Source organism: Misgurnus anguillicaudatus, chromosome 18 (assembly GCF_027580225.2).
Source record: "Misgurnus anguillicaudatus chromosome 18, ASM2758022v2, whole genome shotgun sequence".
Lineage (NCBI taxonomy): Eukaryota > Metazoa > Chordata > Actinopteri > Cypriniformes > Cobitidae > Misgurnus > Misgurnus anguillicaudatus.
Window position 1 is genome coordinate 6900584 of NC_073354.2, and position 13222 is coordinate 6913805.

A 13222-nucleotide genomic window follows, 5' to 3' on the forward strand; every position below is an offset into this window, starting at 1 on the left:
TTTCAAATCTCCGCCTTAAAATGACGGCCATTAATTTGACATATAAAAAGCTCCTGTCAACGTTTACATTTTTTCAAGCAGCAAGAATGGCTTATATTTCCAAAAACCTCTGACAAGCGTACACAAGCATTTTTTCATGTCATAAATATGACGTGCGTACGCACAATCTACTATAAAATGTTTGTGCATGCACACTTTATGAAAGGGGTCCCTGGCCATGTAAGACCTCTCTGGACTGTGTGAACTCGTGGGTTTGGTTTGGTCTGGTCTGGTCTTGACTCCAACTCTGACACACGCTGTAAGATCATTGCTACAATCAATCCAATGTAAAATTATAAAAGTATATATTGAGGATAAACCTAGTCATATTTATACCAGACATTTGAAACAAGTAGACATAGACATATTGAGAGATCTGTACAGAGAGCTGTTTCTCAAGCAGTGAGATTAGGCATTGCAGTTGTGCACTGATATAAACTTAACAGATAAAACATAAAAGCCAGTTACTCATTATTTCTCTTACAAAGGCCCTTAAAGTCCAATTTCAGAATATGAAAAACATTAGCCAGTGAGCTGTGCTTTTTCTGCTGCGTGTCTGCGGGGATAAGTGGGATAATTTTCTGCAAAATGAACGTGCTTAGGGATTTCCGAGAAATTTCCCACAAGAGCAGATTCAGACCATGTCTCGTTTCATTCTCTGTTCATTGTTCATCATGAATAAGTCGATTTCTTCTGGTCATCTTCGTGTCTTGGTCTTTCAGGCCTGTGTGCTGTATATCTGAGCTTTGTCTTGTTCAAGGGTCTGATGTGAAGACGCAGTCTTTTATGATGAAGTCATAATGACATGCTCTCGAGAACAGAGAGGGTGGCATTGTTGCGTGATGTGCAGACAGGAAATGGACACACAGAAGAGTGGAAAAGATTTTCAACAGTCGTCTCAGGATCAAAGAGCTTTTGTCTGGAAAGTTCACTCAGTCATAAACTTATTCGCATTCATCTGATACTGTATGAACCTTCGCCAATGATGTCACTTCCTGTTATTACCCCTTTCGAGAGCACTTCAGCAGGGTCCCGAGCACAGGGAGTGACTTTCGTATCATCTCATGCATACTTTATAGGCTTAATGTGCATTTTATCTTTTTCTTCATAAATGCCTGTATGTGTTTGGTGTTCAGAGATTTTATAGAGCCAGTAGTTTCTCACAAATGCATGCTTAAAATAACAAATGCATTCAGTGCATCTATAAAGTGCACAAGCGTATACGTTTAAGTTTAATGAGGCATTTAAAGGATACTTGGGTAGGCTATATTTTTAAAGTTTCAAAGTAAAATTAAACGTTTAAATGCATTTATTTGCATATACAAATGATTTAAGTGCATTTAGGAACATGTAAAAGCAAACAATTAATAAAAGAGAAGGAAAGTAAAAAGAAAACTAATTAGTTTAGCTTTTAATAGTCTGATTTTTAAACACAACATGTAATTAAGCATGAGAATGTCTTAAAGGTACCATTTGTAAAACCACTAGGCAAGTGTTAAATATTTTGTTCAGCTGATAACTAACAATATCTCTATGTTTTTAACTAATTGTAATCTGTGAGAAAATTGCCATTCTAAACACTGACATGGGGCAGTGCATTCGCCTGTCAATGACGTCTCATTCACGCTACCCTTTGTAACCACCTTTACTGACGTAAAAACCACATGACAACAATGTCGTGGAAAAATGCGGAAGTAACATTAGTGTATAGCGTCTGTCGGACTGTTCGCATGCTTCGAGCATTCGCTTATTTATGGACCACGATTATTTTCCATCTTCCACTGGTTTTGTTTGCAAAGACAGCTTGCGTAAGTGTACATGCCAATCAAATGACCCAAGGAAAGTTTGGGACAAGAAGAGCGAAAGATCGAGGATCAATATCGGTGTTGCATTATCTAGATTGACAGAAAATGACGATCGTGCTTGTGTTTTATTCGTTTTATACTTGTTTTGATTCGTAACCCTACAAAAAACGTATGCTATTATATTGATCACAAGATTAGTTTGTAACATACAGTCACCTAAAGGATTATTAGGAACACCATGCTAATACTGTGTTTGACCCCCTTTCACCTTCACAACTGCCTTAATTCTACATAGCATTGATTCAACAAGCTGCTGAAAGCATTCTTTAGAAATGTTGGCTCATATTGATAGGATAGCATCTTGCAGTTGATGGAGATTTGTGGGATGCACATCCAGGGCACGAAGCTCCCGTTCCACCACATCCCAAAGATCCTCTATTGGGTTGAGATCTGGTGACTGTGGGGGACATTTTAGTACAGTGAACTCATTGTCATGTTCAAGAAACCAATTTGAAATGATTCAAGCTTTGTGACTTATTATCCTGCTGAAAGTAGCCATCAGAGGATGAGTACATGGTGGTCATAAAGGAATGGACATGGTCAGAAACAATGCTCAGGTAGGCCGTGGCATTTAAATGATGCCCAATTGGCACTAAGGGGCCTAAAGTGTGCCAAAAAACATCCCCCACACCATGACACCAGCAGCCTGCACAGTGGTAACAAGGCATGATGGATCCACAGTGTTTCCGCTATATACATTCAACCGTGGCGGCCCGCCATGCCTAAAACATCCCCGCCACGCCTGCGGTTGTGGATAGAAGGGATACAGCAAACGAAATCTCGCTGGATGACCACTGTTTTAATCTAATCCTTCAACCAAACCCAACTCTAAACACAAAATTTCACACGATTGTAGGATGTATTTGTATCTCATTTAGCCAGAGCCGCTGTTTTCATCCTAATAAGCCTACCTCCAAATCTAATCATTAACTTTTCGGCATTTGCTGTATCCCTTCTAGACAAAACCCACGGCGGCAGCTCGCAAAAAAACTACAGAAATGTCCGCCCTGCCAGACTGTCTGTCTTAGAAATAAATTCCTTTCTGGATTCGCGTTGTTAACTCATTTATAAATAAATCTCCTAAAGTATCATAATTTCCTCCATGGGTTTAGTTTAATGAACAAATAGATTTAAATCAACTGAGGATGATTAGGCTACGTCTCTGTTTTGAGAAATAATAATAAAATAAATAAGCCTATACGAAATATGTTACACTTAAATAATAATTAAATTGACAAAACTAATAAAAAAGTATTTGAATTTCTGCTTTTTTTGTGACGCGCTCTAAAACCAAAGCAGCAGAAAGCACGTCATGTTTTTAATGATTTTAAATAAGCACAAAGTTTTCTCCTTATTGTGAGTTTACACAAATAAAAATACATAATTTGAAGTTTCGAATATTGTTTTACTTTTATCTTTATGACTATAAATTTAGGGTAATTTAAGGTGCAAGGTCATCACGCATTTGATGTTCAACGCGGACGCAGCGCAGGGCTGCGAGAAAAGACATTATTAAACTTTCGATTTAACATATTACGAGTTTTTTGGACATTCATTTGGAATCACTGTACTCAGTCATATTATCAACTTATCTGGTCATTAGTTATTCAGAATATAGGCTATAAGCGCAGTAGCGCGCTGCTGACCGCTCAGCTGTCAATCAATCTTCTGTGCTTTAGATCGACACTCACAAAGTTTGACATTAAATGATATAATATTTGTCCAAAAACAAAAGGCTAAATACTGAATACTACTTATATGCGACTGCAAGACATTAATAGTCGAATCTGTTTGTAAGGAAACTTACATTATTCCCGTGGAAGAGAAGAACGTTGGTAATAGAAACTTGAGGCAGACGGTGAGACTGTTTTATCTGTTTTCAGACGAAACAGCACGGTCGGGGTACCCGCGGGATTTGATCTAACGGGTGTAATAATAGACTATTCGCGTGTCATTTGTGTTGTAGATGCAGGTCGTTTTTAAATGGCCTCGTGCTTTGTGTTTAAGATCTGTCTGAAGACCGTTAAAGGTTTCTATTCAACTGCGCGATTTGCGGTGTGACCGGCTCGGGGTCTTTGTCAAATGGTCCGGACCGGGTGTGAAATAAAATAGCTGCTGATGGATGTTCGGTCAATCACAGCGGTGCGGATTATCAAACAGGACTGTGCGTGAGTTTGCAACAGCTCTGTAACGCTAAACACGAGGACGAACTTGCAATGCACACTACATTAAAACTACAATGAAATATCCGAACTACGTACGTAGCTATGTAACGTTTTTTAAGAAAATACATTTTAGATCAAACATAGAAAAGCAATATGCTATAAATATGAGGAAAAGTAAATGACAGCATGAAAATGATAAAAAATACATATTAGTTTACTGTAGCCTATATTCTACTTTAAAAAAAATAATGTACATTTATAATCATCATGGGCGCCCCCTGCCGCCACAGCTGAAAAAAATCCTAGAGGAAACACTGGATCCATGTTCTCATTCTGTTTACGCCAAATTTGGACTCTACCATCTGAATGTCTCAACAGAAAGAGAGACTCATCAGACCAGGCAACATTTTCCCAGTCTTCAACTGTCCAATTTTGGTTAGCCTCTTTTTCCTATTTGTAGTGGAGATGAGTGGTACCCGGTGGGGTCTTCTGGTGTTGTAGCCCAGTGTTTCCCAACCCTGGTCCTCGGGCATCCCCTCCCAGAAAGTTTTAGATGTCTCCTTATTTAACACACCTGATTTAACTCATCAGCTTGTTAGAGACACATGTTTACCATTTTGGAAGGAGGCTGATGGGTCGAATCAGGTGTTTTAAATAAGGAGACATCTAAAACTTTCTGGGAGGGGGTGCCCGAGGACCAGGGTTGGGAAACACTGTTGTAGCCCATCCGCCTCAAGGTTGTGCGTGTTGTGGCTTCACAAATGCTTTGCTGCATACCATATACAAAATATACAGTTCTTACTGTTTTTGGGTCAGTGAATGCTTTAGTGTTTCATTTAGTTGGGTATAAGTGCCACCTAGTGAATAATAGGGGAAATGTGAATTGTCGTAAAAACTTGTCATGGGTAAGAAAGCGTTTTTTCTTATCTGATGAGATAACTTATTAGTAGCGGGGAAAGAGTAAAATGTAAACATCAAATCAATTACGTGACTTAATGATTTAATTAATTTTGTTTAAACACAGCTCATACTTGCAAACAGTATCACAGAAAATTTTAGAAAACCTTGACTCTTTAAAACCTTGGTATACCTTAAAACCATTAACCGGCCCATTGCTACACTCAATATTTGCATAAATACAGTGTGCGATGGGATTGTTGCCATTAATGCAACATTATCCAACAATGCACTTGTTCTTCAGTATTTAATACTCTTCCCACATGTTTGTACATCTCGTGAACATTTAATCTCACAGATGTGACTTTAAACGAGTTTAACAGAAGGTAATGATCCCATTAATTGTTAATGTGCTCATTAACAAGGTTAGATATGGCACACGGCCTGGTGGTATTTATTTTAGCCTCTTTTACCTAAAGCCCCTGCGAATGTAACCGCTGGTATCTGATACTTCTCAGAGCATTGAGGGTTGTTGTGTTCGGTATGAAGGACGCTGTTTGCAGCAGACTGCCTAACTGACTGGAATTTTAATACAGTATCTGAGAGACACTCGCTTGTGTTTCTAAGAGATTAAATGAGAAAATAATGCCGCTAATGTGAAGTAGAGGGTCGTGCTTCATTAGAGCGCCCGTGAGAATCTCTCTTATGACCCGACTGTACCCCCGAAATCAGCCTTCTTATAAAATCCTTGTAGATGTGTAGGAGTTCATAGAGTTGAGGTTAGTTTATAATTAATAAAGGAAGCCATTAAAGTTTTTCTGTTTAGTTTAGCACAACGTCAGACAGGGACGCCTTTCATCTTCTGGTCTTGTTTGGTTTCAGAGTCGTGTGCACCGCATTTACTGCAGTGATCCATTCAAACACAAACAGTCTCAAGGTCTTGAAACATTTATTAGAAGAGAAGTCATTTATGGCGGTCACTCTTCACGCCAGAAAATATTCAGTCAGAAAGCTCTCGCTAACTCAATCTCACTGTTTACTTTCGGTATGCATTTTAGATTTTGTGAACGCTTGCATGCATAAATATTTAAATTCATTGTTTATGTGTGTCAAATTGATTGTGATTTTCAATGTTTTTAATGTTGATTTATGTTCTAAACTTTTTTGCGAAATGTAAACCTCCAGTTTCAATATTATCCATCCTAAATCGTATAAAAATACAATGATGTGTTTCCCAAATTATAGCACTGGGAATGAGTCAGGTGTACTATTTTCAGATTTTAAAGTCTGCTTCTGTGTCTGCTTTTCAGCAACACTTTATGATTTGGGATTTTGTGGGTGTTGACTTTTTAATTTATGAAATAGTGAGGCCGAACAGCCACGAAAACAAACTGCAAGGTAATTCAGTTAAGAAATGGCTTTTATGTGGTGCTTGGTACAGCGATGCGTACGAATGCTTTTCCATACATTTTCAATTTCCATGGAGGTTGGGAGCGGAACCGGTTGCCATGGAAACGAACAATGATTCCCATTTGTGTTAGCAAGTGAAGTCATCCCGCATATGAGACGATAAATATTTCTCTTTCTGCAAGCATGCGAAGTCTAATACAACTAACAAAAGAACTAAATTAAAGTGACATTTATTACATTTAAGTGTACTTGCACATATTTCTTTTTGAAATGTGTTTTTGTTTGAGAAATGCAAGTAAAATGTTTGGAAAAATATACGGCAACACTCAAAATGGCTTTAAAGTTTAATTTACTGTCTGTATATGTTTGATCCATGATTGATGAGTTGGAAAAACCTGTTTCAAAAGAGTCATTATTTTAGCAACTCCAGTGAAGTCTTTGATTCAGATCGATTCACAAGCAATTATTTTAAACAGGATTATTCAGCACGTAATTTGTTCAGTTTTGTCAACAAGCAGAGACCCTTCAGTAGAAAGTAAATTACTTATCAAAATGTATTTTTTTACATACACTGTACAATTTAGATGCTCTCACACATGGAGCTCATCTGAAATATTAGATAATGAATGATATCTAAAGGCTGACTTTTGCGTTGGCTACTCGTCAGTTTTGGTTATACTTTTGCATTGTTGTTTCTACATGAATGTGCAAGTACACATTGTGTCGACCGGCAAGTTACTGGTGTATACACAGTATCAAGGCAAAAGCCGAAGAAGCTTATTGTGTGTGTTTTGGTAGAAGCATCAGCAACAATGGAAGTAAATAGACGACTTATTGCAGCTTGAGTTTTTAAATATTGCTCCTAATACGGAAATCTAGGAGTGCACCGATATATCGGCCGATGATGCTTGCTGTGCTTCTCAATGAATTATGGTGAAATGCTGCTATTTCCAAAGGCCAGATGGCGCTCTTGGGCAGAAACTCAATGTGCGCTGTAGACGAAGAACCATACACACGCAGCTATGACATGCAGCTCCAGGAAATGGCTTAAGGATATATTTATATTGCTGTTTGTTAATCCTTTTCAGGTATTTTCATGAATATGTATAATGATTATGTTTGACGAGTGTTGCTTTATCAGTTGCTTTTAGTACCTAACAGTGATTTCAGATCGATAAGGACTTATAAGGATAAGGAATTGCTATTCATTTATAGTTATTGGCCATGGATTATTAGTGTATATCGACATTTATTGCTACACCCTACGGAAATCCATATTAAGTATTTTTTTACCTGAGGGAGGGGTTTCAAGCAGACACATTGTTACATTTTTGGAGAGGTGTGCACTGAAAAAAATGATTCATTGAATTTAATCAATTTTTTAAGGTAAGTGGTTGCAATCAATCCACCCAAGCTACATTCAAACAAAAGTTTTATATTTTGTTTTACGTTACTAATTTTTTTTTGTTCAAATGTAGCTTAAACAAATTGACTGCAACCACCCACCTCAAAAAAATTGATTAAATTCAATGAATCATTTTTTTCAGTGTGTGCAGCTGTGCGTAGGCTACACTTATAAAAGGATTTGTTGGTTCAACTTAAAAAAAGTAAGTTACCTTGTTGACTTACAATTTTGAGTTAATGCAACTTAAAATATTAGTTAACTCTAGAGATGCACCGGTCGACCAGCCAGAGACTGGAAATGATTGATTTTACGCATAAGTCAATCTTACAACATTCCGATTCCAGGCCGGTCATTTTCTTGCCAGGTACAAAAGCAATATCATCACAGCCACACACACACATTTGCAGTGGAAGCAGCTTCTTTATCCAACAGCAGCATTAATTGAATTCCATACCCGGAATCGTGATCCGTTGACATAAAGATCACGAGCCGAACCGCCTTCACAAATTGAGCCATAATTACAAATCTTCAGACTGTGAACACAAATAAGACGCTTAATAAACTTGCCTTTTAGCATGTACTTAAACGAGTCAAAACGGTTTTGGGTTTTAGACCTGCAGAAAAATTGTAATCGGCTAAGAAAATTGCAATCGGTCATCTTTAGTTAACTCAAAAAGAAATTATATAATAAATTAACCTGATTGTTTTTACAGTGTACGTCATACACTTGACACAGAAGTATACATTTAGCTTAAACTCTGAGATGTACATTTCTTAATCCATCACAAGGTTATGGAAAATCACTGTATTCTAGCTGAAATGTCTGAATCACAGAGACGTTTTTCATTTTTATTATTTGTGTTTCCTTTCCTAACACTTGCTGAAAAGTTTGTGATTGGATGAGTTTGTGATTTATCATGTGTCTGTGTTTGCAGCTTCTTGAAGGCAGTTTCACTGCTCAGGTCAGCCATGAAGTTGATGGTCTTATCTTCCAACCTATAGGGGTGAGTCGATGCATTTTTCTTCAATATTTTTAGAGAAGAGTACATTAGCGCATCTTTCACATGAATACAAACTGACAGTGGACTGTGTCTGTGTACTAAAAAGCATTTAAAGACAAACATATATTCACAAAAGATAACCGCAGTACCTGAAGAGTAAATTATTCATGTTGTTTCTTTCAGTAATTTAAAATTTCTTTAGAGGGAATATAGTTTATTTCTTTCTCTTTTGTGCTTTGCCAATACAGTGTGAATGTAAAATTTAGTCCACAGTCAATGGCCGTTCCAATGTATATATGTATACACACACACACACACACACACACATCCTGTGTTATATTATATATACTGTATATATACATACTATAAGTGTAACACAGGATACTCCTTTAGTTGGCATTCACTATTGTGCAATCTGCTGGTAATCACAGATATACAGCACTTTGTTTTTTGGGGTTACTAACACGGTGTGAAATTAAAGGTGCTCTAAGCGAATTCACGCGTTTTAGACCATAAAACATTTTTTGTTACATACAGCAAACATCTCCTCACTATCTGCTTGCTTCCTGTCCGCTGATCAAACTGTAAAAAACGCGATCTCTGTAGCCAGCCCAGCCTCCACAAACTGCAATAATAACAAACCGGCCAAACCTACACCAGAAACCATAACAAAGTGTTCTAACCAATAAACGCCAAGAAGGATTTGGGGGTTGGGTTTGGGCGCGTTCATGAAAGTACGAAAGGGAAGGGGAGGAGTTAACTACGCTCAGTTTGTTTGAAAACACATTTCAAAAATCAACACACAGATTCTCTTAGAACGCCTTTAAAGGATTAGTCCATTTTCTTAAAAGAAAAATCCAGATAATTTACTCACCACCATGTCATCCAAAATGTTGATGTCTTTCTTTGTTCAGTCCAGAAGAAATTATGTTTTTTGAGAAAAACATTGCAGGATTTTTCTAATTTTAATGGACTTTAATAGAGCCCAACATTTAATACTTAACTCAACACTTAACAGTTTTTTCAACGGAGTTTCAAAGGACTATAAACAATCCCAAACGAGGCATAAGGGTCTTATCTAGCGAAACGATTGTCATTTTTGACAAGAAAAATAAAAAAAATTTACTTTTAAACCACAACTTTTCCATTGTAAACAATAAACTGACACAAAGACATTAATTAGTATCAGTTGACATACAGCAATGTAGGAACGGTCCTCTTTCAAGACGCTTGTAAACACTGGTGCGGAGTTTCGCGTTCGTCTTCTGTGACCTCTTGACGTCATGACGTATTGTGTGGGGTCACGCTGGCGCATCACGACCGGATCTACATGACGAGAAGTTGTGCTTTAAAAGTGTATATTTGTTATTTTTATTGTCAAAAATGACAATCGTTTTGCTAGATAAGACCCTTATGCATCGTTTGGGATTGTTTATAGTCCTTTGAAACTCCGTTGAAAAAAACTGTTAAGTATTGAGTTAAGTATTAAATGTTGGGCTCTATTAAAGTCCATTAAAATGAGAAAAATCCTGCAATGTTTTCTTCAAAAAACATAATTTCTTCTCGACTGAACAAAGAAAGACATCAACATTTTGGATGACATGGTGGTAAGTAAATTATCTGGATTTTTCTTTTAAGAAAATGGACTAATCCTTTAATACCCGCCAACCTGCCAAATGTGGGTAAAATCAGCTATGGGGGGTAATTTTAGCAAATCACTAGCCTATTTGACGGGTTACTTTTTATAAATGATGTTCTCTCAACAAGTCATTTCAACTTACTATTATTTATCTTGACTAGAGATAAGTTGTTATAACTACAGGTGAGTTGTTTTAACTTATAAAATTAAGTTGACTTTTCTCAACTATATTTTATAAGTTATGACAACTCATCTCTGTTGACATGACTTGTAAATCTGAGTTGATTTAACAAAAAAATTTAAGGCAGCAAAGTATTTTTTACAGTGTATATACTTAGTGTATAAACATTAAAAATGTCCAAACTTTCAACCTTTCAATCTTTATTAAACACTAAATGTGTTCAGTAACCTTTTTTACTTGTTTTAAATAATTAATTTGAATAAAATATATAATATTTGTTTATAATAAAGATGTGACTTAGTTTATCTTTCTTTTTTTTGGCTAGTAGTAATTCTGAATGGCCCATAACTTAAAAATTTACAAGCCAAATTGCCTGGTGAGTGAAAAAGTTTCAAACCCTGGTTACTAACAAGGTAAATCGTGAAAATTTGCACTCCTGATATCCTCTATAAAGATGACGCTACAAAAAAAATGGGTTGCTTTTCTGTAAAAACAATCTTACCTTCTCAAAAGATTCACCGAAATTGAGATGTTTGTTCACAAGGTGAAAATCATTTGAAAGATAATTACAGAATAGCTGCTTTTCTTCATGAAATGTTTTTGAAACGGCCATTGTTCATGGCCGTTTTCAAAAAATGTCTTTATGTGCATCTCTGAGAAACCTTGACAACTAGCATCTGTGCTTTTAGTGAAATGCACAAAAACACCAATGTCCTGACAGACCTGAATGCGGTAAACAAAGAGAGGTATGCAGGATTGAAAAGTGAAGCTTGAATTCATGTGATCCGAAACAATGTGTGTTTGTTTCAGTCATTAAAACTGGTGCTGTGTGTGTGCGTCCTTACATAAGAAAAAAATCTGTGCATTTAGAGTTTTTAGAAATCAACTCAGAAAAAGAGGATTTTAGTTTAGGCAAATCTACAGGTAATATAGAGACCCATTTCACAGATCCCTTAAAGGAATAGCAGACCCATACGATGAAAGCAGAAATTGACCAGGCAATGCAAAACACAATAAACCACTTCTAGAATATTATGCAGTGTGATGTCATACTGTACAGTGGCCCCCTTCCTGAATTTTTGATCTAAAACATTAAAGTTTGACAAACATGCAAAAAATACATAATCAGGAATGGGGCCAACACTTTTCTACACTACTGTATAACAAACAAACTGAAAGCGATATTCAGATCAGTATTCACTATTATTGAAATCATTTATGTTAATGTTATTTAACATGATGCTCTCATTTTTAATATGCAGAAATTAAAAAGCATTACTGAATGTTATAGATGTTGATTGTGTTTTGCCTAAAGAAATACTCAAAATTCCCATCAGGTTTTCATGGCAAAAACGTTCTTCTCACAACATTATGCACTTGTGTATTTCTGCAAAATGCAAGAAAGGTCAGACACACACACCGCACATACTGCAAAACAGTCAATCAATAATGTCAATGTGTTAAAAAATTAATAGTCTTCAAATTCCATATGTTTATACAGCATATGATATTTTGTCCATGCACAAGGTTTTTTTTAGTGTAAAGTAGAAAATAACCCAGCAATTGGGTTGAAAACACCCAGCACTGTTTTGAATGTACTAACACAAGCTGATGTCTTTTATCAAATGTGTTAAATAAGCAAGACATAGAAAATGTGAAATGTGGTGTGTCAAGAGGTCCAGTGCTTAACAGATATACAGAATGTTTGGCATGACAACTATAAGAGAACATTTGTTAGTGAGAAAATACATTTTACTTACATAGCACATTTTATCCCATGAGAGCTGGACAAAGTGCTGAACCAAGTAAAAGACCGTTAAAGGGATAGTTCACCAAAAAAGGAAAAATCTGGGCCCTGTTTTAATGACCTAAGTGCATGGTCTGAAGCGCAGGTGCACTTAAGGCATGTCCGAACAGCTTTTGCTATTTTAACGATAGATAAAACGGTGCTTATTCTCTTAAAAGGAATAGTCTACTCATTTTCAATATTAAAATATGTTATCACCCCAACCAAGAACCGTTGACACATCCCTCCATCATCTGTGTGCGTGCACGTAAGCGCTGGAGTGCGCTGCGACGCTTAGATAGCATTTAGCTTAGCCCCATTCATTCAATGGTACCATTTAGAGATAAAGTTAGAAGTGACCAAACACATCAACGTTTTTCCTATTTTAGACGAGTAGTTATACGAGCAAGGTTGGTGGTACAAAATAAAACGTAGCGCTTTTCTAAGCGGATTTAAAAGAGGAACTATATTGTATGGCGTAATAGCACTTTTGGGAGTACTTCGACTCGGCGCAGTAACACCCTCCCTCTCCCATTATAAGAGTGAGAAGGGGAGCGGACTTTTCAGGCGAGTCTCTCTCTATGCGCTCGCAGCTGCACAACACGCGCTTGCTTGATCAAGATGACTTTGGCACTGTGGGGGCGGGACAATGACGGGTGTCCTTGCACCTGTGATTGGTTGTTTCATTTAATCAAGTTTGTGTCCAGTTTATTGTGTGTTGCATCTTTTAGGGTCAAAATAGCATTGAATTTTACTATGTTGTTGTATTTGAGTATCCAATAAGTGGTTTCTATTTTTTTCATTTGCCATAATATGGTTAATTTTGTTTGTCAG

General features: G+C 36.8%; 1 protein-coding gene across 1 annotated transcript in view; it reads left to right on the forward strand.

Moving 5' to 3' along the window:
• The window catches only part of rngtt (RNA guanylyltransferase and 5'-phosphatase), a 153744-nt gene that overhangs the window by 82372 nt on the left and 58150 nt on the right, over nucleotides 1–13222 (forward strand). The window contains exon 12 of the mRNA XM_055185675.2: nucleotides 8717–8785. Within this exon, the coding sequence (XP_055041650.1) occupies nucleotides 8717–8785 (69 nt within the window). The remainder of the gene's footprint in view (nucleotides 1–8716; nucleotides 8786–13222) is intronic.